Source organism: Acinonyx jubatus, chromosome B2 (assembly GCF_027475565.1).
Source record: "Acinonyx jubatus isolate Ajub_Pintada_27869175 chromosome B2, VMU_Ajub_asm_v1.0, whole genome shotgun sequence".
Taxonomy (NCBI): Eukaryota; Metazoa; Chordata; class Mammalia; order Carnivora; family Felidae; genus Acinonyx; species Acinonyx jubatus.
In genome coordinates this window covers 70690020-70713552 of record NC_069385.1, presented here as the reverse complement: position 1 = coordinate 70713552, position 23533 = coordinate 70690020, and the positions used below count along the sequence as shown (strand labels likewise).

Sequence of the window (23533 nt, the reverse complement as noted above, 5' to 3'; positions counted from 1 at the left end):
AAATGGGGGAGAGAAATTGGCCCGATTAAGGGTACGGGGAGACAGTTTATTCCTACAAAAGTTCCAAATCTCTCAAAGAGTAGGGAGCCTGAAAATTAGTGATGTAAAGTCAGAAACCCTTGAGGAACTCAGAAAAAGAGTTCACACCCTGTTTGTTAATGGATGCCAGGGAAGTTTCTATTCCAGTGGTGCATGGCCTGAGGTTTAGAACTGAACCACCCTGGCATCCCGAAATTGTTTCCTCGAAATTTTTACCTGTCCTAACACCATACTGGGGAGGAGGGAGTGCTAAAAATTATGTCTCTCCCACACCTGCTGAAGAATGGCTGTTCAGAGGACATGTGATACAAGCATACCTGAGCAATCTTGGTTTTCTTTTGCTGGAATTTGCAGAGCCGCAGAATCTGGGAACCCGAGGAATCACTGAACTGCTCGTGGAATGGGTGTAATAGCTTTACGGACTCTCCAAAACTACGGATAGAAAAAACAAATGCAGTGTTTTTTGTGTGATCAATGTAACAAAAGGAAGTTGATTTTCCCACTGGGATTAAAAAGCACCCTTACCTGCACACAGCAATCTGACCCACTTCCAGGAGGGTTAGAGCATTTCCAATCACAGCCAAAGATTCAAATGCCAGCTATGAAATAAGAAGGTTAAGGGTTGAAGGAATCAGAATATCCTCTAGATCAGTGCCTCTCAACCTTTTTTATACCAAGAGTCTCACAGAAAATGTTATTTTTGCATGGCATACAGGGAATGTCAACATGGCTATTCATAATCAACCCAGAGGCCATGGTGGCCTCAGACCCTGGCTAATCCCACAAATCCTGAAACCCAGAGTCCATTATATCAGTAGCAAAGGTCTGCTCTAGGCATCTAATAAAAGTGATCTTAAGAGATTTGGTCCATAAAATTTTCAGAATTTTTCCCTTTTAGGGGGGTGAGGGAACTACATAAAAAGTAATCTCACATAGGCAAAAAATTTTAAAAACCAGTTTATTTTATTAACCCATAAATAAATGACAGCCTGGTCTTAGAATTTAAATTTCATTAAAAAGATGATGCTACTTAGAGCAACTAATATCTACTGAATACATACCAAGTGCTAGGCATTAAACACAGTACATACTTCATTTAGTTTTCACAACTCTGGAGGAGGTAGATACTGTTACAATCCTCATTGTTCAGAAGATGAAACTGACATGTTAAGAAGTAAATAAATTGCCCAATATCATATGGCAGTAAGTGAGGAGCTTGGACCTGAACCTAGGTTCAGAGGTCACATTTTTTTTTAGAGCAGAGCACAAGTATGGATTTAGGTTGCTCGTTGGTTCATACTGGGTAATAGCATCACTGCAAAAAACATCACTCTTCCAGGTGCCTGGATGGCTCAGTTGGTTAAGTGACTGACTCTTGATATCGGACAGTGGACTGAGTCCACTGTCAGCATGGAGCCTGATTGGGATTCTCTCTCTCCCTCTTTATCTGCACCTCCTGGGCTTGCGCTCTCTCTCTCTCTGTCAAAATAAATATATAAACTTTAAAACAAAAACACATCACTCTTCTGTGTCCATAATGATGGTATCATAAGTAATTAATTCTATTCAGGCTCTTAAGCTTTGTGAATACTATTAGAGCACTAACTAATTTCAGACTTAAAGAGATGTACACGAAACACCTTTTAAAAAATCAATGATATTCAAATATGTTGTACAAGGCCTTAAAAAACAGTTTACCAGTACAGTGTGTTTTGTGGAAAACAAATACTGTCAGAGTTACTCTTCTACAGCTAGACAGGAGCACAGCAAGGCTAAAAAACAATTTCAGGATGCCTGGGTGGTTCAGTTGGTTAAGCATCTGACTCTTGATTTTGGCTCAGGTCATGATCTCACTGTTGGTGAAATCAACCCCCACGTTGGGCTCTGCTGACAGTGGGCAGCCTGCCTGGGATTCTCTCTCTCTTTCTCTCTGCCCCTGCCCCGCTCGAGCTCTTTCTCTCAAAATAAATAAATGTTAAAAAAAAATTTTTTTAAGGTCTCTAACAGTAAGGGACCAATTATTTGAGACATCCTAAAACTGCCCTTTTGAACTCATTTTAAAATTTTAGGTCCTCTCAAACATAGTTGCACATTCTCAGAACAGTAATTGGTATTTCAAAGTGCTTTTTGCCAGATTATATTTAAAACTTTTAGGTGGCCATAGAGCATGGCTTGGCATTAATTTCTCATTAAATTAGCACCTGTGTTTCCTTACCTGTTTGGTATGGTTGTCTACCATGCTAGAAGAGTCATCAATGGCCAAACAAATCTGATACTGGCGTTTACTGGGCTTGGTCCTTCGAAGCCAAATCTTGTCTTTCCGAAATTGACTAGCAATGTATGGAATGACCTTCCGCATGTTCAGCCGCTTCCCAGTTCGATAGTCTCCTCTATTAAATTTACCCAAATGGGGCAAAGATTAGTTAACAATTGTTCATCCTCCAAAAATTTTTTTAAAGAATAAGATCACATTATAATACCTTTTAACCAGTAACCTGACACACTCAAATGTCATCATCAACTGAGAAAGGAGGGCAGCCAGAAAAACTGGTTATATATGTGTCAATAATCAGGCCCTTCCATGAAAGCTACAACAAGTTTTAAAAAATTAGAAAAAGAATGTTTGCACTGATTAAGTCTTTGACTCTTTTCTAATCTGAAACTATGAGTTTGGATAAACCTTTGCGAAGATCTAGGTGAGTAACACATGCAGCAAGCCCATACACCCACCCAAAGGCTCCACCAACCAGTTTTCTCATCAGAGGCTAATGAATCAAAGGAACTGCACTCGTACCAAACTTCGCAGACACTTCAGTTTTTAGAGAGAACATGAAGAAAGGTATGGAATAACATATCCACGCAGCATAAATGGCAACCTAGAAGCCAGCACTTTTAAGTGGTTAGGGGCTGAGCTCAATAGAAAAGGTGACACGGCCATCTTTTCAGGGCACAGGGGGCGTGCTTAGTGGAGAAGACTTACTTCAGCTTGGCGGCCTGGGTAGGCTCTAATATGAGACGAAGCTGTTCACACAACTGTTGTGAAAGAGGCGCAGTTACGGCCAGGTAACTCTGCCACATCTCCACTGCAGCCTTCTCCTGTGACAACGACATAGAAGTGACTCTTACAACGTCAGAGCCAGCCATGTCATTTACAGCAAGAAGACACTTGAAACAGAGTAGCAGAAAATGACCCGCGTGAACTCTGTCAACAGAAGCCAACTCAGCAGGCTGCCATCTAGTCCACATCCTAAAAATGTCTCATCTTCTACCAAAACCACAACTCACAGTTCCGAATGAGAAAGGGTGAAACAACAAGGCAGAAAATATTGGATTGCATGACCAAATCAACAACTAATTCTCATCACCTACAAAGAGGATAAACTGCACATTCTGTATGGGTGGGGAGCTGTGAGTGGGTACTTTTGGTGCCAGCAGATCCAGCCACTTAATCGTAGGCTCTCAGGGTCAAGTTTCAAAACCAAAAACGATGAGTGCCAATCTCAACAGTGTGCTTCTTTCCCAGACACAAAGCTCCAAGTATGACAGACCCTTCATACAGGTGTGTAGTAGGAATGATGATTATAGGCACAAAATACAAACATGGATAATACAGTAAATTCAGGATGCAAGCTCATTAAAAATGAAGCTTCTGTTTAAGCTATGCTGCCACATTAAGTCAGCCAGCAATATTCCAGGTGGCCTACTGTGAGGATGACACATTTTGCCTCATTTCACAACCAATGTCATATCAGTTATAACTCATAGAGCTAGCAAGAGAAATTAAAGGAAATAAACACATCAGCTTTTCTGTGGTTTAATTAAACTACATGTCTAGTGGCAAAGTAGGCAGAAAGCACTGGAAAGACTTAGGCTTCAGACTGTAATTACAGTCTTCATATACTCAGTCCCTTTTACGAAAGTAATTGGTGCTAAGAACCTGTTAAGCTTGCTGTAACTTAAAAAAAAAAGAAAATCAAGATATCTTATGAAAAGACTGGTGACTTACTTCTTCTGGGTTTCCAGATTCGTGTGGATGCCATGTTTCCAGCTGCCTCTCCAGCTCCTGTCTTAGCTCACTGACATCTTTTAAAAAGGGCTAAGAAGAAAAAGCCACAGATAAGAGGCAGCCTAGATTGAAATCACCAACTCATTATATCACTGGCTGCCTTCTTCCCAGTAGTATGAACTACAAATACATGCCCCTGAGACACAGAGCGTAAGCAAATTTGATGGCACAATAAGATGCCAGACAACTATTCTTCTATTTCCCTTTGTGTAGAGACAAGATAAAGGAAGTTTTACCATTTAGAAGAAATCTATCCAGCAAAATAAAAACAAAAACTCCACAAAATTATCAATATCAAAACGTTCTCTGAATAATCTAGACTGCTATTAAGTCAAACGATTCGGGAAAACAACTCCGTTAAATCTGCTTTTCCTAAATGCAGGCATTAAGCCAAATATTCTTGCTACTTCGTCAGCATGAACTGAATTGTTACCTACAGCTCCTCACATAAGGATGCTGAACATGGGAAGAGCAGATCTAGATCTGCGAGCCTGAGGCTGGAGAACCAGACACACCATCACAGCCAGGTTGGGGCAGACCACCCACTCTGACCCTGGGACCAACTGCTGGAACGGTGTCATCTGTTTAGAGAAGTGGTCATACCAATTGGTTTCCTAAACACTTTGGTAAGGATGAGATGCCCCCAAACAACCAGATATTCCATGAAGTTCTAAAGATAAAAATTTTAAACCAGTTTATAATTACATTTTGTTAACTTATCATAGCAATAATTTGTGAAAATTTTAGCACCTGGAAAACTGTGTCCACAAGGAACTGATGGGCTGTGTGAATGGTCGAATCTTGGCTTCCCTCTGGTTTCATATCCTCTGTCTCCCCATGGGATATGTCGGTCCTGGGATCTTGGTCTTCTTCTGTTCTAACATTGTGGGTCTCCATGTCCACCTCATCATAGCCTATTTGCATACAAGGACATTGTTTTACTTACTCTGATATTACACACAGACTGAGCCTCCAAGATTGCCTGCCGATCTTAATGATTACTCACACTTCACTCCTTCACTCTCCAGCACGTTTCCCCATACAAGTTTCACATGTTCTTTCTCTTTGGGATATTCACTGCCAATTCTTACTCCCCTGACCTTCTCTCCTCCCCACCATGAGGTCGAAGGCGGCTCTTCTGGGAGGGAGGGGAATAGGGGAGACTGCACTGTGCAGTGTGTGACTCTTTAAAATACATGCACGTAGAACTTTGATGAAAATAAAAACTAGGGATGCCTGGGTGGCTGAGTCCATTAGGCATCCAACTCTTGATTTCGGCTTATGCGATCCAGCCTCCCGCTGGGCTCTGCATCGAGCGTTGAGCCTGCTTGGGATTCTCTCTCTCCCTCTCTGCCCCTCTCCCCAACCTGCATGCACGTGCTCTCTCAAATTAAAAAAAATAAATAGGGGTGCCTGGGTGGCTCAGTCAGTTGAGCATCCCACTTCAGCTCAGGTCATGATCTCAGAGTCAGTGAGTTCGAGCCCCACATCGGGGCTCAAAGCCTGGAGCCTGCTTCAGATTCTGTGTCTCCCTCTCGCTCTGCTCCTCCCCCACTCACGCTCTGTGTTTCTCTGTCTCTGTCTCTGTCGTGATCTCGCAGTCAGTGAGTTCGAGCCCCCCATCCAGCTCAGAGCCTGGAGCCTCCTTCAGATTCTGTGTCTCCCTCTCTCTCCGCTCCTCCCCCACTCACACTCTGTCTTTCTCTCTCAAAGATAAATAAATGTTAAAAAGATAAATAAAATAAAATTAAATAAATAAATCCTAGTTCCATTTTACAGATGAGGAAACTGAGGTAAAGAAAATATGGATAATATGCCACAGCCTATAATGTGAGTAAGAGGCAAAGTCTGGATTTTGAGTTTTCATCAGAGCTATGCCATTCCCACTGTCATATAATGGCACAGTCAATGCTTCTAAAACTTCAGAGAGGACAGGAAGCAGGGGAAAAAAGGCGTTCCAATTTGCAAGTTGTTTTGAATGTGTATTTATTCCACTGCTGATAAAGTTATTTTTTAATGTGTTAAATGCATGTCTTTTTTATTTTTTAAATAAATTATCCAGTAATAACACTTGGTCAACTATGAAATGGAACTATATGTAAGAAGTTTGGTTACTTTTACACATGCATTTTCCCCACTCTATTTCTCTAAATATTTTACTGCATTTTATGCTAAAATTGAGTATTTTCATATAATTGAAAACATCTGTCTAATAATCAAAAGTGTCTTCCCGTCATAACTGCAGTAAGTGTCCTATTTTTTTTCTTCTACATATTTAAAGAAGAGTGATGGCATTTGCCTAGAACTCAGGCTTTTGAGGTCTCCTTGCAGGACAGTGTCTCCAACATCACTCCTCCACCTTCTGACTCCTAGGTGAGATAGAGTGGAATTTTCATAGGCAAATGAACACCTACACTATGGGTCAGGATATAGATAGAACCACCAGATCAGATGGTACCACACGAAAGCGACTACTGTAAGCGAACGTAGGAGGGATTTGTTCACCATAGGACCCACCGGGGCTCACTGTGGTCCCTGACTTGATCTCCTCTGGCTTCAGCTGCTCTGCGTCTGCTGCTTGGAGCTCTTCCTCCTCTGTGTCCATGAAAGTGTCCTCCATCTCCTCCTCCTGACCCCTGCTGGAATCTTTTGCAGACTGTTGCTGCTCCTTGCTGGCCACATCTGCCAATAAAGCATACAAACACATAGAACATGTGTGGGTGTGGTTTCTCACTTTCCACTTCTGAGATCTTACTAATGCTGTTCTCCTGCTGACCAACTATATGGCATGAACACAGTGCTTGGCTTGTCTGTGATGCCCTACTGACCTATTGATGTAACTGCCTATTCTCTACCACAAAAGTAGGATGCTTAGCTAGGTTTTTACTGCTATTACAAGAGACCGAACCAGAATAAACAGGGAGGACACATGACTCAGAGCAGCTAATGGAATTATCCTCCTTTACCAAGTTATGAGTGGAGATATTGTAATGAGTAAGAGTATAACACAGGACACAGAAAGACCAACACTGAAGACAAGCACTGTGATCTTGGACAAGTTCTTAAATTTGTCTGGCCTCAGTGTGCTCATCTATAAAATGGAAATATCGTAGATCTTAAGATTATTGTAAAAATTCCATGATCATGCAGCAAAGGCTCAGTACAGTGTTTGGTACAAAGTAAGAGCTCAATTCATGGTAGCAAATTATTATTACTGCTTTATTTTTCTAAAAAGTGAAGACAGAGAAAAAAGGTAATTCATGATAGAGCAATCGTTTCTGAAACTGTGCTCAAAGATAAATATTATCTACATGAGTTTATATACTAGGAATGAAATATTAAGAAGTCACCAAGAGAACTAAAAAAGGAGACTGAGTAATGACTGACCACTCCCTTCTTATGTGGAGTTTTTTTTCCTTTTCACTTATAAGAAAAACACATTTCTAGTTCACAGCTCCTGCCATTGCAGGAAATGACCTCACTGTGACTATGAAGAAATGTCCACGTCTCAGAAACCCAGAGATAAGCACTAGGTTTGCATGCGGGCAGCTGTTATCAAGGATATATAAAAGACTTACACCAGACCCCGAAACCTGCACTTGTCTACAGATACCTTTATACCAAAAAACAAACTGTATTCCCACATAATTCGAACTAGAGAGAAAACATTTTAAAAAGCCGTTTCCCACCCCTAAGATGGATTTGTTCATCTGCTGGGCACACAGTAATACAGCATAAACTCTCAGCTCAGTGACCAAAGGAGAAGCCTTCCCTGAACCATACCATACGTCTGTGCATCATAAGGGTCACTGCCTTGTTTAATGTGCTCAAATGCATCTGCGTCCTCCACCTGGGCATGGGGCTGGGCTGGCCCCTGCTCAGTGTGGCTCTCCATATCCACAGTCCTCAGCCGCTTATGCACTCGCTCATTGTGATCACCCATGGAGCGTTCATTGTCAGCCTGTCCAGGTTTCCTCTTGAAACTCTGTGGGAAATATGAGGAAATTCATTAGAGGTTTGTCTGTAATGGCAAAAAAACTAATGTCTAGCCACAGGGGGCTGGTTAACTAAATTACGTACAGCCATACAAAAATGGAATTCAATGAGCCAGTTAAGAAGAATGTTCATGTATGTATACACAAATTCAGGATAATGTCTATGATATACTTTGTATCTGAAATATGTTACATATGCAAAAATATCTTTAAAATAAAACTGGTAGCACCAATTTACTCTTGGGTGACTTGAAAACGGGAATAAGATGGAAGCTTTTTAGGGGACTGTTTTTATATATGAATTTCATAAATCATGTACATGAATTATACCATATTTTAAAAAACCTAATTTTTAAAACACAGAAGAGTAATGATGGTGGAAAAAAGACTGGCTAGTCCTAGGCAACAGCACCTAACGACTGGCTCTTAGGCTGCATAACAGGAATAAGGAGGAGTGTGTGTGTGTGTGTGTGTGTGTGTGTGTGTGTGTCTGTGTGTGTGTGTGTGTGTGTCTGTGTGTACATGCACCCACATGGGGAAGAAGCCCCCGGTTCCAATGGGAAAGCCCCACGGTCCTGATCTGCTTGCTGAGGCTATCATCAGGTTTGGTGAGACGGCAAAGCCTGGGAACGTGGCTTTTTTTTTTTTTTTAAAAAAACCACTACACTTAGCACATCCTTTCCAGATGCAGCCTTCACCTAAGTTTCGCTGAAGAGTGATAGAGACCTGTGTGTCCTTCCTGGTCTGTTTCTGGGAAGCCAATCGAGCAATGAAGTTGGACTGGTGGCCTTCTGCCTGGTTTGCATCTGCAGCTCCACTCCCGTGCTCCTGTGAAATCCAAGCCATGAGAGAGTGAGGGTGGAAGATGCTATACAAACACCTGCTTACTGGGCTGTAGTTCCCATAGCTTCTCTGTTATTGTCCTCTCAGAGTCACATGATATACCTGCCTCCCTGGTCCGGAGCTGAGCCATGACTAAGGCCTGGCCTGTGGGCAAAAACAGGAGCATCTATATCCAGATATGTTACCCTCTTGAGTGACTTCGCTCTGTAAGGCTGATTAGTTCCTTGTTTCCAGGATTGTAATGGCTTACTCTGAAGGCAGGACAGACCTCAACTAGAAACCAGACTCTGCCATCAACCAGCTGTATACCCTTGAGATTGTCATTTCACTTTACTGCAGCTTAACTCAAATATAAAATGGAGAACGTCTTAAGAACACTAACCAGCTCTCTTACAGGACTACTGTGAGGACCTGAAGTAATGAAAATGCTTAGCATCACCTAGTGGGTGCTCAATAAACATGGTGGAGGGGGACACAAGAAGTATAAACAGGTGTTATTACTGGTGAGAGAACTGGGCTCAATGAGGCTTAAGGAGCTGTTGAGAGTCACCAGAGCAGGTCCTCTGTCAGTGCTCTTTCCACAGCATGCCAGTCACCTGGACTGTGGCCATACACAGCATATCACTCTGGTTCAAGAAATAAAGAAGTGCTTTTGCTTTTTAAGTTACAACTTTTAGAGCCTGGTGAACAGCAAGGGAAAAGGAAACACTATTTGAGGCATATTACTATATGAAGTCTAAATGCAACCTTTCTTTCCTTGGGAGCTTTCTAAAAATTAACATGAACCTGTTCTCCCACAAAGAACTATGAGTTTAATAGCTTTTTCTCATTAAGCACAATACTTAAATACAGTGTAGCAAATATTCTAGGGTTTGTTCTGAGAGGCATATAAAATCAGGTATCTGATCATTTCCCAAAGAATGAGAGATGATCTTTTAGATGTCAACAACAAAACAAAATCACACATAAACCAACTACAGCTAAATGGGTCGTAATTTCACACAGGGAACAGAGACCCCACCCCCCCAATAGAGGCAACTGGCAGAAGCAGTAAGGGCCTATCACCTCCTTTCCCTGCTCCTTTTCGGGCGCGGCCCCAGCCAGCTCCACAGCCTGTGCACTCTGCACACTCTCCACCCCGGTCTGCCCACAGGAATCGTGTTCTTCCCTTTCCGTGGCCTCTGGCACCTGCTCCTCTGTGTCAGAGTTCTCCCCGCTCCCTTCTTCTTCTTCTTCCTGCTTCTGCAGGGTAAGCAAACACCACATTAAGATGCGCTGGGGGAAGAATATGAGGTAGGGGACCACTACAACTGGCAGGTGCCCCACTGCTCACCATGGGGAGACTGCAGGAAGGGTAATAGCCAGAAAGTGTCTTAAACAGAAACTTAAAGCTGCTCAGCAGCGCCACCTGGTGACAGAGAAGTATCCTAAAAGATTCTGATCAGAATAAGGTAAACTCTCCCCCACACTATTATTTTTTTATTTTAAGTTTATTTATTTATTTTGAGAAAGAGGGCAAGTGGGGAAGGGACAGAGAGACACAGAGAATCCCAAGCAGGTTCTGCACCACCAGCACAGAGCTCAGTGTGGGGCTTGAACTCATGAACTGCGAGATCATGACCTGAGCTGAAGTTGGACTCTTAACCAACTGAGCCAACCGGGCGCCCCTTCCTCACTATTACTTTTAACATGAGACAAGCCAAAGACCTTACAATACCTGGGGCTGGAGACCTTGGTCAACAGGAACGTCATGGTTTGCACTTTCCTCATTGGCTTCCTTGTCCTTGTCCTCCAGAGACTGACGCTCATCGTCTGAGTTTTCTTCAGGATGTTCAGCAGTGTCTTTATCTTGGTCATCAGCTCCTGTGTCCATCTCTTCTTCTCCCTCACCCTTATCATCTTCACTGGGGCCTTCTTCAGGTTCAGGTTGACCCTGACCTTCACTGTGGTCAGCCTCGGTCTGTTCCTTTATTTCCTCAGCTTCATGACCTGCTTCTTCAGTATCCATTGGCTTTTCTTTAATTTCCAAAGGATTATCTTCTGGATACATAACAACAAAAAGAAAGAACACCAAATTTAACATGATTTAACATGGGATGGAGTTAACACAAGTGTTTATTAGTCTCAAGCCAGGAACTGGCAAACTATGTCCTAAGAGCCAAATCTGGCCGACATATTTCTGTAAATAAAGTTTTACTGGAATACAGCCATATCTATTTCCTTATGTGTTTACTCCACCCATTCAGTATTGTCTATGGCTGCTTTCACACTACTACAACAGCAGAGTAGAGTTTTTGCAACCCCTGTCTCAGTTTACGGCCTGTAAAATCTGATATATTTATTACCTGACTCTACAGAAAAAGTTTAGTCCACACCTGCTCTAAACCATACTTAATATTTTACATACATACAGTTGTTTGGATGGTGCATTCCATTAACAAACTCTAAGTAATTAATCCACTAAAAAATCCTGAGAGCTGCCACAATAGGGACATTTTAGACCAAAAACAGGAAATGACATTATCCTTGGGAATAACTGGTAGACATCCTTCTTTATCATAAATAGAAAGTACAACATACATTCAATGGAAACAATCTTATTTGGAAAGGTTTTATTTATTAAGAGAACATTCCTATACTTTGGACACTTCAGAATCACAGTCAATTTGTTAGCAAATAATTCTTTAATTTTCTTAATTTCATGCTGGCTTACTTGTTGAATTTAAGGTTGAAGTCAGATTCCAAAATTATATGGTAATGAAATGACCTCTGAAGCAACAATTTAGTGCTTAAAAAGTCAGCTAGAATTTAATGTAAGAAGTTTGGCCTTTATAGATTTTGGGAGATTTTCTTTTCCTTCTATAATAAAGTTATATGAAAATGAAGAAAAAAAAAAGTAAGCTAGAGATTCAAAGAGTGAAGACTTGTTCTTAGCATGAGGAAAGCCTCTATCAAATCTTTAACCAAATGATTCTGGTTAAATAGTTCACTAATTTATTGTTTTTTAATTACTAAATACTTTAAACACGGAAAATGCATTTTAAAATCTTAAGAGCCAGGGCACCTGGGTGGCTCAGTTGGTTGGGTGTCTGACTCTGGCTCAGGTCATGATCTCACGTTTCGTGGGTTTCAGCCCCGCATCAGGTTCTTTGCTGACAGCTCAGAGCCTGGAGCCTGTTTTGGACTCTGTGTCTCCCTCTCTCTCTCTGCCGCACCCCCAACTCATGCTATCTCTGTGTCTCTCTCTCAAAAATAAATATTATAAAATAAGCAAAACCAAATAAAATAAAAAGACCCATATACTCACCTACTAGATTTAATAGATGTGAACATTTTGCCATATATGTACCAAACTTCTGTCACTTTAAAAAAAAATTTTTTTTTTAATGTTTACTTAGTTTTGAGAGAGAGAGAGAGACAGAATAAACAGGGAAGGGGCAGAGAGAGAGAAAGAGACAGAATCTGAAGTGGGCTCCAGGCTCCAAGCTGACAGCACAGAGCCTGATGTGGTACTCAAACTCACAAACTGAGAGATCATGACCTGAGCCGAAGTCAGACACCCAACCAACTGAGCCACCCATGCGCCCCTTCTGCCACTTGTTTTTAAGAAACAAATGATTCTGGGTACAACTATCTGGATTCTGGAGGCGTTTGCCCTTCCTAACCTGAAGTCACCATAACCTGAAGTTGTGTTTTATTCTGATGTTTTCCTACATTTGATGTACCCATTAATAATATATAGTATTGTATTAAGTTTTTACATAAATGATACCTCTTATTCTTTTGTAACTTGCTAATTTGGTTCCAATAAGGTGTGGGGTTTTTTTGTTTTGTTTTGTGTTTTGTTTTTTTGAGAGAGAGAGCATGGATGAACACGGACAGGGGCAGAGGGAGAGAGAGAATCTTAAGCAGGCTCCACACTCAGCATGGAACACAAGCGGGGCTTGATCCCACAACCCTGGGATCATGACCTGAGCTGAAATGAAGTCAGATGCTCAACCAACTGAGCCACCCAGGTGCCCGCCCCGCCCCCCCAACAATATGGTGTTTAAAAAAATTTTTAATGGGTTTCCTAAATAGGTAACTGATTCATTATGAAGCATAGTAAGGCTAGCTCATATTTTTGTCTGGATACCCACCATGATTGGGGACCTTCTGTTACGGGGCACTATACAATGCTTCCAATATGAGACAGCTCTCCCTAGGGAAGTCACTCAAACTGAACAATGGGTGACAGGCAGATTATTGTCAAGTGCCATATGATTTGATTATTCAATTTCATACCCCACTAAAATGACTTCATATTCCAAACTAAACACACAACATAAGCACAGCTATCATTAACTGAAACAATCATTTCCCTAAGAAAGCTGTTAACAAGGCTCCGTAAGAGGCCTGGATATACCCAGACTGCAGTGTTCACATCACCCCATAAGGCGGGCCATCAGGAGACAGCTGTGGGGAAATGAAGCACCACCCGGATTCTACAGTACTAGAACACAGGACAGGAGGGTAAATTAATAACAAACACCAGGTAGTTTACTTTAATTCTTCTCAGATTAAGCTTTAAGTCTAGTCAGGTGAGAAAGATTATAGAGAAAAAGCAAACAATTTTCTCAAATTGGAATTGGGCTGACCAGACACGATTTATGACTTGGCCATAATATGGCCTGAAGAAATAGGTTATTGCTCATTTTCAGTGAGTTGAACTGGACTCTTTAGGTTTTGAAAGACACACCTCCTTCTTCCTGGTCTGTGTCCTCACTACCATTCTTGTCTTCACTATCCAGGTTCAAGTCATCTGGAAGGTCCAAGGCCTCAGGTTCCGGCAGCTCTTCCTGATTGCCATGGTAAGGATCCACCTCATTCTCATCATATTCCCTCTTTGACAATGGAGAGAACAGGAAAAAATTAACTTTTTTTAAAAAAGTAGCATTTGCAAATAATTAGCTCTAAGCACTTACGCTAAGAGAATACAAGATCTCTTCTCTAAAATTTCTCCCACATGTTAGAATTTTACTGATGTTTCTAGAATTTTCATGTTGGATTTTCAAACCTCACTTACTGTGCAGGTTCTCCACTGATAAGAGGTACTGTGTTACTTAATTTTAAGAGGAAACGGAAATTTATGAGAAGATATATAGAAAAGAATCACAGAACTTAGCTTCCAAACTCCAGCATGAGCCCAAACAGAATCAAGACAATCTCATTAGTAACCAATAGTTAGATATTTTATGTCCTATTGAGAGACTTTGTAACATGCTCTTTTATGAGGCAATGGGAAAATGATGAATAGGAAAAAAAAAAAATGTCTTGAGACTCCCAGGAGCTGTGAGCCCTGACCTTGAATCTGGAGCAGACTGGTTTCAAATCCTCATTACCTCATCTATTTGTTCATTAATTTTGTCTTGGCCTTGTCTATCATCAACAACTTCTGCTTCTTCCTTTTCTTCCTTATCTCGGTTTTTATCTCTGTTTGACTTCCCAGCATCCAAGTTGTCGTCTTTGGCAACAAGTCCACAATCTTCCTAAATATCAGAGGCAGAAAAAACAAAATCATTACTCTCAATCTAAGAAACCGCTTTCATGTAAGTTGATTCTATCTAAACTAGCTCTTAGACATGTACAATCTCTGTCTGTTGAGCCTATCCTCTGGAAATATCCAGCTGACAGGGTGTCCTCCATGACCTGGAAAGAACATTCTGGCTTCATCCAGATGGTAGCAGTATTAGCAGGTGTGTGAACAGTGGGGTGGGTCACACTATGCTGCTGCAGTGTCACACCCAGCCCTGATTTCTCCTAAGCAGAGAGCTGGGGAGGTTCAGTGGCCAACAGCAGAATCAGAGCATTTGCACAGTCTCCTTAATTTTCCTCCTCCATTACACATGGAATGGCCCAGGTCAGACCATTCTTTTAGCTCTGAGTTCAATTAAGTAAGACAGAAAAAAAAAAGAAGAAAAAAAAGAAGGATGGAAGAAAGAAAAAAAGGCAGAAAAGGAAGAGCAGTAAATGACAGGGAGTGGTAGCTGGTTGGAAGAAAGTCTCCTCTCAAGCTGGGGACTACAGGGTGGGGAGAATCTTTTAATTACCTCATCCATTCCTGGTCCTGTTTCTTCAGTTTCTTCTCCCTCATCTTCCTCATCATCGTCATCACCCCAAAGCCTCTCATCAAGTTTGTCAGCTTCCTCACCATTCAGATCGCCCATCTGTTTATCCAGGTCTCCGCCCTCACTGTCTGATTTCCCATCATCCTCTTCTGTAAGGGAATGCACTGAGGTTAGGCAAATCCCCGAACTGACTGGGCCATGTGCAGAAGAGGCATGGACCCACCACCTGGCAAGTGCCCCACCTGAGATTTACTGCTTGCATTTACAGAACACTGTACACACAGATGCCTTTAGATCTCCTGAAGCAGTCCTACTGTGTTCTGCAAACTATTTGAAGGAAAAAAGAAGTCTGTAATGTGTGATATTAATAAACAGAAGGGTGATGGAACAGCTGTCAGGATGTCTACTTCTGGTGCTGGGGGGTGGGGAGGATATTCATCATTATGAGACTCAGCAACTTTACTGGGCTTTGGTTTCTTGTCTGTGAAATGATGTCCAAGGTTCCTCCCCATCTCCAACATACTCTACACTTCTATTTTGACCATCTTTTAAAATCATACATCTAACTCAATCGTAATTTTTCGCAATTGTTTTTGCTCAGTCTACTGTGACAAAGGTTATATTCTTATGCTGCTTAGGCAAGCATATGCTTTTCTACTCTAAGGTCAATTTTCATTTCTGCAAGATCTTCACTTAGAAGAAGACACAATTATCTCAAATTAAGCTCTGGAGAGAAATTTAGGGGTAAGAACTGAATTATGGTATAAACACAACAGATGACAATGTGCTATAAGAAATCATATTCTCAAGCAAATTGTAATGACAGGGGAATGTTTATATGTTAAATGAAAAAAGCTGACTATAGAACTATTTATGATGTGTGTATAGATATCTATTTTACAAATGTAGATATAGATATTTTACTCCTGAACTTTTGTTCCAAATCATCTGTCACAAATGTCTATTTTTATGATTTTTAAAAAGATTTTTTAAGAAACTACCCTGAACAATTTACTTTTTTTTAATATAAGTTTTTTTTTAAGGAGGCATTTTTTTTTTTTTTTTAATTTTTAATGTTTATTTATTTTTGAGAGACAGAGCGTGAGCATCGGAGGGGCAGAGAGAAGGAGACACAGAATCTGAAGCAGGCTCCAGGCTCTGAGCTGTCAGCACAGAGCCTGATGTGGGGCTCGAACTCAAAAACTGCGAGATCATGACCTGAGCCAAAGTTGGCTCAACCAACTGAGCCACCCAGGCTCCCCTGAACAATTTACTTTTAAGCCAAGCTCTGTTAGGGACATCTCTCCTTGTTCCTTCAAGGTTCCCTGAAGGGGAAGTCACTGCACATAGTGCATGAGGCAGCCAAAATACCAGTCAATGTCTCAGTTTGCTCAGAAGAATCTCCAGAATGAACTATAGACTTCTGCCTCCATGGAGACAGTGATGAAACATGCATATAGCTGATGTTTTCATCTGCAGTTATGCAGAGTAATAAACTTGCTAAAAAAGATAATAGGCTCCTTATTGGGAAAATGTAATTTCCTAGATAAAGTATTTTTTAAAAACAAGAATGAAGTGACAATCTCAAACCTTTTTCAAGTTCCCCATCATGCATTTTCCCATCAAAGTCTTCTGACATCTCAATGGCATTATCCTCGCCCTTAATGTCTGGTTTTGAGTCGGGATCCTCTTTATCCTTTTCTTGGCCTTTCTGAAGTGTATCTTCTGCCTATATCAAAAAGTATTATAGAAAACATAAACATTATAACTTTGCTAATGTTTATTTAGCTCTACATAAAATAGAAATACCTAAATGCCAACATTAATGGTATAGAGTTATCTCTGGGGAGAGAAAAAAAGAGAACCAACAGAGACAACCACAAACAATTTCTAGTTTGCTTTAATATGTCTATAATTTCCAGTTTTACTGCGCTGTGATTAGAGAATACAGAATTTTGTTGTTCTTTTTCATGTGAATTGTTAAAAAAATCCAGATTTAACAAGAATATGCAGTCTCAAAAAATATGAATTCTTAAGGATAAAAATTCATTCTTATTGTATTCCCCATATCTCTAATATTTTTATCATTTTAGTCTCTCATAGACAGTAACTCAATGTAATTTTGTCCACTTTCCCTTAAACTATATATTTCTATATACTCTAGGTGATATTTGGGCCAAAGATTCATGACTGTTCTTTCATTATGGTGGGATTTTTAAAAATGCTTTTTTAAAATACAAAAATAATAAAATCCCATTAAAAGAATTAAAACAGAAAAAGTTAGTTTCCCATGGCACCACCATCCTCCTCCCAAAGAAATCAGCATCAGTGACATTCTGGTGCATCTTTTTAACCATGAATACACCAATAAGCATTTAGTAATAAAGGCAATCTGTAGCAATATCTGCCTCCCAATATCTTTTTAAACAAAAATGGATCATTGCTTCACAAGCTGGCATTCTACTTTTCTTTTTTAACTCAAAAAATGTCTCTTAGATATATTTCTATGCTGATACATATAAATCTACCTCATTCTAACTTATAATGCTATTCTGCATGGATGGTAACATAATTTAAATAATTCCCTCTGATAAATATTTGGATTCTTTTATAATTTTCACCATTATAAATAATAGTATAGTGAACATACTTGAGTAAAAAACATTAACATTTCTATCAGGAAACATGGAATTCCTAGGTCAAAGAATATACACAATTCAAAATCTATGAGATACTACCAAATTGTTCTGATAGCTTTTATCTCAATATTTTTCACATTGGATTGCACTTTTCTATTTTCTTTTTTTTTTTGGCTTTAATATTTTCCTATGAGAAAAGTACTTTTGACAAAGTTAAATTTGAGAAATAGAGAAAAGGCAAATAAAAAAGAAATATATTATGCATTAAAAGAGCTTGGGGCGCCTGGGTGGCTCAGTCGGTTAAGCGTCCGACTTCAGCTCGGGTCACGATCTCGCGGTCCGTGAGTTCGAGCCCCGCGTCGGGCTCTGGGCTGATGGCTCAGAGCCTGGAGCCTGCTTCCGATTCTGTGTCTCCCTCTCTCTCTGCCCCTCCCCTGTTCATGCTCTGTCTCTGTCTGTCTCGAAAATAAATAAAACGTTAAAAAAAATAAAAAAATAAAAAAAATTTTAAAAAAGAGCTCTACCACACTTTTGGCTTTTTTTTCCACCTTTCCCTTCTAAGGATGAGAGTAAGTTTGAATTGGTTTGGTCCTTTATTTCTAATAGTTATAACCACACCTTAAATAAAAATTTATGGTCTGCTTTAGACTTAGAATATAGGCGCTAAAAAGAAATTCCATTATCTCTTATTCTTCAAGTCACAGTTGATAAATCTAAATGACTAATAATAATAATACGTAAAAAAAAAAAAAAAAATCACTACCAAATGAGACACGCATTTAAAAAAGCCAACAGGGGTGTCTGGGTGGCTCAGGCCATTGGGCATCTGACTCTTGATTTCAGATCTCACAGTTCATGGGATCGAGCTCCACATCAGGCTTTGCACTGAAAATGCAGAGCCTGCTTGGAGTTCTCTCCCTCTCTCTGTCCTTCCCCTGCTCACACTCTCTCAACACACACACACACACACACACACACACACACACACACCCCGTTTTTTTGTTACCCAAGTGCCCCTTGGCTTTATTTTTAATTTTTTTTCTAGTAAAACATTTTTATTTTTTAATTTTTAATTTTTTAATATAATTTATTGTCAAGTTAGCTAACATACAGCATATACAGTGTGCTCTTGGTTTTGGGGATAGATTCTCATGATGCACTGCTTACATACAACACCCAGAGCTCATCCCCACAAGTGCCCTTCTCAATGTCCATCACCCATTTTTCCCTCTTCCCTGTACCACTCCCTCTTCCCTGTACCACTCCCTCTTCCACCCTCAGTTTGTTCTCTGTATTTAAGAGTCTCTTACAGTTTACCTCACTCTCTGTTTGAAATTATTCTCCCCCTTCCGTTCCCCCATGGTCTTCTGTTAAGTTTCTTGAGTTCCACATATGAGTGAAAACATATGGTATCTGTCTTTCTCGGACTTATTTCACTTAGCATAATACCCTCCATTCCCATCCATGTTGTTGCAAATGGCAGGATTTCATTCTTTCTCATTGCCAAGCAGTATTCCATTGTATATATAAACCTCATCTTCTTTATCCATTCATCAGTTGATGGACATTTAGGCTCTTTCCATAATTCGGCTATTGTTGAAAATGCTGCTATAAACATTGGGATACAAGTGCCCCTATGAATCGGCACTCGTTTGTCCTTTGGATAAATCTTAGCCCAAGCCATCTATTTCAAAAACATTCTTCATTCCAACCAAAAGAGGATATAGATTAAAATTTTTCAATGGGTCTTAAAGACATACAATAAAACCTATTAAGAGTAAACAATGGCATTATTACTTAATGCAGTGGTCACTTAAAATAGCCACGGTTTTTATCTTTAAATGAACCACTACCAAAAAGATGTCAGAAAATCATCAACAAAGACCTCCCCATTTAAAATAAGAGAATTTAATGGGGTGCCTGAGTAACTCAGTTGGTTAAGCATCTGACTTTGGCTCAGGTCATGATCTCGCAGTTCATGGGTTCAAGCCCTGCATTGGGCTCTATGCTAACAGCTCAGAGCCTGCTTCAGATTCTGTGTCTCCCTCTCTCTCTCTGCCCTCCATTCATGCTCTTTTTTCTCTCAAAAATGAATAAACATAAAAAAAATTAAATAAACACCAAAAGTTTAAATCATTTCCCTTTCTTTTTAAAAAAAAAATTTTTTTTTCAACGTTTATTTATTTTTGGGACAGAGAGAGACAGAGCATGAACGGGGGAGGGGCGGAGAGAGAGGGAGACACAGAATCGGAAACAGGCTCCAGGCTCTGAGCCATCAGCCCAGAGCCTGACGCAGGGCTCGAACTCACGGACCGTGAGATCGTGACCTGGCTGAAGTTGGACGCTTAACCGACTGTGCCACCCAGGCGCCCCCAAAATTTTTTTTTTTAACGTTTATTTATTTTTGAGACAGACAGAGACAGAGCATGAATGGGGGAGGGACAGAGAGAGAGGGAGACACAGAATCGGAAGCAGGCTCCAGGCTCTGAGCCATCAGCCCAGAGCCCGACGCGGGGCTCAAACTCACAGACCGCGAGATCGTGACCTGAGCTGAAGTCGGACGCTTAACCAACTGAGCCACCCAGGCGCCTCAATCATTTCCCTTTCAAATTATAGCCATAACTAATGACTGAGCTGCAAAGTTCCTTGTTCTCTAGGCTTATTTATACCTGACTCCCTAAAGCTTTAGTATTCTTAGGGTTCCATGGATCACAGATTGAAACCATTACTTAGTAAAAACACTGATGTGTGAAATTTAATATTGAAAACAAAGGGAAATGGGGGTGAGCTTCTGTAAACTGTATGTGTATTTCACACATATGAAAACATACCTGTTCTTCATTTTCAATCTGGTCACTCACATCCTTCATGCCCTCGCCTTCCCCAATTCCACCTCCCTCATAGTCATGGAACTCAGTTGCTCCCTCTCCTGCTGAATCTTCCATGAATTCTTTGGGCAGGCAAAATCCCTTAAAAATAAAAGAGTGAACAGTTAAGTACAAAAGCAATTAAAACAACAAAACAAAAACAAAAACAAACAAAAAAAAGGATTTCTAGTCCTGATACCAAAAAAAAAAAATGTTAGCTTTTTTTAGCTCAGTATTTTAAATCTGATGGGAATATATACAGTAAACTTTTGACATTGTTTTCCTCCTCGATAACAGTTATTATGCAGTTTCAAAGCTTGACATCAGATTTAACATATCAGGTTTTGACTCTGTAGAGGCCTTTTAGTGTGTGGTAATTTTTCATTTGGCAAGACAAAACTCTTAATGAATTATACTTGGACAGCACCTAGGAGTAAGTCATTGAGCAAGGGTAGAGCCTCTCAGTGTCTAAATCCCAAAGGGATTTTGTCATTCTTTATTTACTTCTCAAATTAGTAAGACTAAGAGGAGAAAGAGGAGGGAGACAAGACATGTAACCCTGGAGGTTCAGCAACTTGAAACAGATGCAACAGGTTTCATTTTTACTTCAAAAATTGAAGAAAATTTGGTATGGTGCTTCTCAAGTAAAATGTTAGTTTTAATATAAAAAGAATATGCCCCTCCTTCAACTCTTGAGCTAAATCTATCATTCCTGGGGTAGGTGCTACATCTAGCCTCAGCTGTTTTCTGCCAAGGCACCTGGCTGGCACAGTATAGGGGCTAGAGTCAAGAACAGGTCAGACACAGAAACACTCATCAAGTGTTAACAAAACTGTTTCGTGTTGGAAAATAGTTTGGAAAGAAAAATCAACTGCTAGCATGTGGGACAAAAATAAATAGAAAAACAAGTAGAAGAAAATAGTGGCTCTCTCCCATCCAAGTACTAACCAGGCCCAACCCTGTTTAGCTTCCGAGATCAGATGAGATCGGGAGAGTTCAGGGTGGTACGGCCATAGACAAAAATAGTGGCTCTCAATCAGGAATTTTATCAACAAGCTATCAAGTTGTCAATCTGAGGATGGAAATGTATTAAAAAATAAGCTGCCAACTAACAAGGAATTAAGATCCCAAACCTGCAAATACCGATTGTGACTCAGTTACAAACAAACAGCTTTCCATGGATTAAGTGTTATAATTATGACATAGATCTATTATCTTAGCACTGAGTCTAACCTACTTTCAATTTCCCTCAGGACTACTCAGAAAGGATATGAATACAATCTGGATACTTAAAAACGTAAAGGAAAGGCAAACTCACTATCAGGACATGTATTCTTAGAAAGCTGACTGAGGGGGACCTGGGTGACTTAGTTAAGGGCCCGACTTCAGCTTAGATCATGATCTTGTGGTGAGTTCAAGCCCCACATCGGGCTCTGTGTTGACAGCTCAGAGCCTGGAGCCTGCTTCATATTCTGTGTCTCCCTCTCTCTCTGTCCCTCCCCTGCTCATGCTCTGTCTCTCTCTCTCTCTCTCTCTCTCTCTCTCTCAAAAATAAATAAACATTTAAAATAGGTTCAGGTATAGGCAGAACATGACTGTACGAGGCGGAGATTCAGAGGTCCTTCTGCAGGGCACATCACTCACAGTAGCTACATCTGGAATAGCGGAAGGGCTCCCAACACTTTGCTTATATTAAAACCCCCACACCCCACTCCAAAACACAGGCCAAAGTCATTCTAAAACCTGTCAGACAAGAGCAACAGCACAAGTGGACAAACAGAACTGACCCAAATCTCAGGGTATGCTCACCATACACTGTCCTACCGCTCTTTTGCATATGGTATATTTTCCAAGGAGTGATGAGATGTGAGACCGGCTCAGTGCCCATCAGACAGAAGGAGCAAATAAGACATTCATTTATTTATTACTCAACAAATACACACATTCGTCCTCTACATACACTGCATGGGCTTGTCTTCCATTTTTAAACCCTTTCTAATATTCCAGTTACCCAGAATTAAGAACTCTTGACTATTTATAAGAAGCCTAAAGCCCATCTTTAATTTGTAAATTCCTATCTTCAAGTGACTCTTACGAGTATTGTACTTAGATTTGGAGAAAATCTTAGAATACTAAGGAAATCAAAATAAAACAAAAAGTATATTCAGTTGAAGGTAGTTCTCACAAAAATGCTAAGGAGTGTGGGCAGATCTCATTTTACAAACAAGGAGACTAAGGTTAAGGATAGCCTCTGGAGTTTAGGGATTTCATCAGTGGGGGACCTGCAGGTTCCAAGACCTTAGTGGAAACAGGCATAGCGAAAGGGTGCTGGACAAAGCCCTAAAAAATCCACAGGGAGAACAAATGACCTCCAGCTGTTTGTGAATGTCCTAAATAAAAGCCTGTGAAAGCAAGCACTTAATGGCTACCAAGTATTTGGTACTGGCTGCACCAGGGTGCTTCACATAAACAGTCCTTACCTCCTGGGCGAGCTCTGTAAAGACCTGGGCAAGAACAGAGAGCAGCTTTGCAGTGCTACGGTGAGTTGCCAAAGACATGGTCAGGAAGAAGAGGACGAGGTCTGAGTACCTGGAGAGCATGGGCACCAGACGCACCAACAAGCAGCAGGATTGGCTGAAGAACTGCGGGCAAAAGATCACAAGGCCTGGTCACACTATGTAATGGGTGCTGGGTTTTCCCTGTAATAAAAATGTTCTGGAACTAAACAGCAACAGTCATTGCACAATGTTGTGAATGCACTAAATGCCACTGATGGTAAGTTTTATGTATGTTTTCTCTCTTACACACACACACGCACGCACGCCTCTACTATTTCTTCCGTCTTCACACAAACCTTCACAAAAGTACACTTTAAATTCTGTCACAATCCATTTACTTAATAAAGTGTACTGGTTTGTTTTTTTTTTTTTTGAATAAGATGTTTATAAACGAATTCTATTCAGAATCAAAGTTGGCA

At 40.5% G+C, this 23533-nt stretch overlaps 1 protein-coding gene across 1 annotated transcript in view; it reads right to left on the bottom strand.

Annotated features, from left to right (window-relative positions):
• Positions 1–23533, bottom strand: part of MDN1 (midasin AAA ATPase 1) — a 171794-nt gene that overhangs the window by 4313 nt on the left and 143948 nt on the right. Inside the window, exons 83-99 of the mRNA XM_027057252.2 lie at positions 23037–23198; positions 20521–20658; positions 16641–16779; positions 15033–15199; positions 14325–14471; positions 13682–13826; positions 10661–10983; positions 10009–10185; positions 8827–8928; positions 7889–8090; positions 6623–6787; positions 4856–5019; positions 4046–4135; positions 3020–3135; positions 2255–2429; positions 565–638; positions 357–471 (exon numbers count right to left, since the gene is read on the bottom strand). Of these exons, the coding sequence (XP_026913053.2) occupies positions 357–471; positions 565–638; positions 2255–2429; positions 3020–3135; positions 4046–4135; positions 4856–5019; positions 6623–6787; positions 7889–8090; positions 8827–8928; positions 10009–10185; positions 10661–10983; positions 13682–13826; positions 14325–14471; positions 15033–15199; positions 16641–16779; positions 20521–20658; positions 23037–23198 (2601 nt within the window). The remainder of the gene's footprint in view (positions 1–356; positions 472–564; positions 639–2254; positions 2430–3019; positions 3136–4045; positions 4136–4855; positions 5020–6622; positions 6788–7888; positions 8091–8826; positions 8929–10008; positions 10186–10660; positions 10984–13681; positions 13827–14324; positions 14472–15032; positions 15200–16640; positions 16780–20520; positions 20659–23036; positions 23199–23533) is intronic.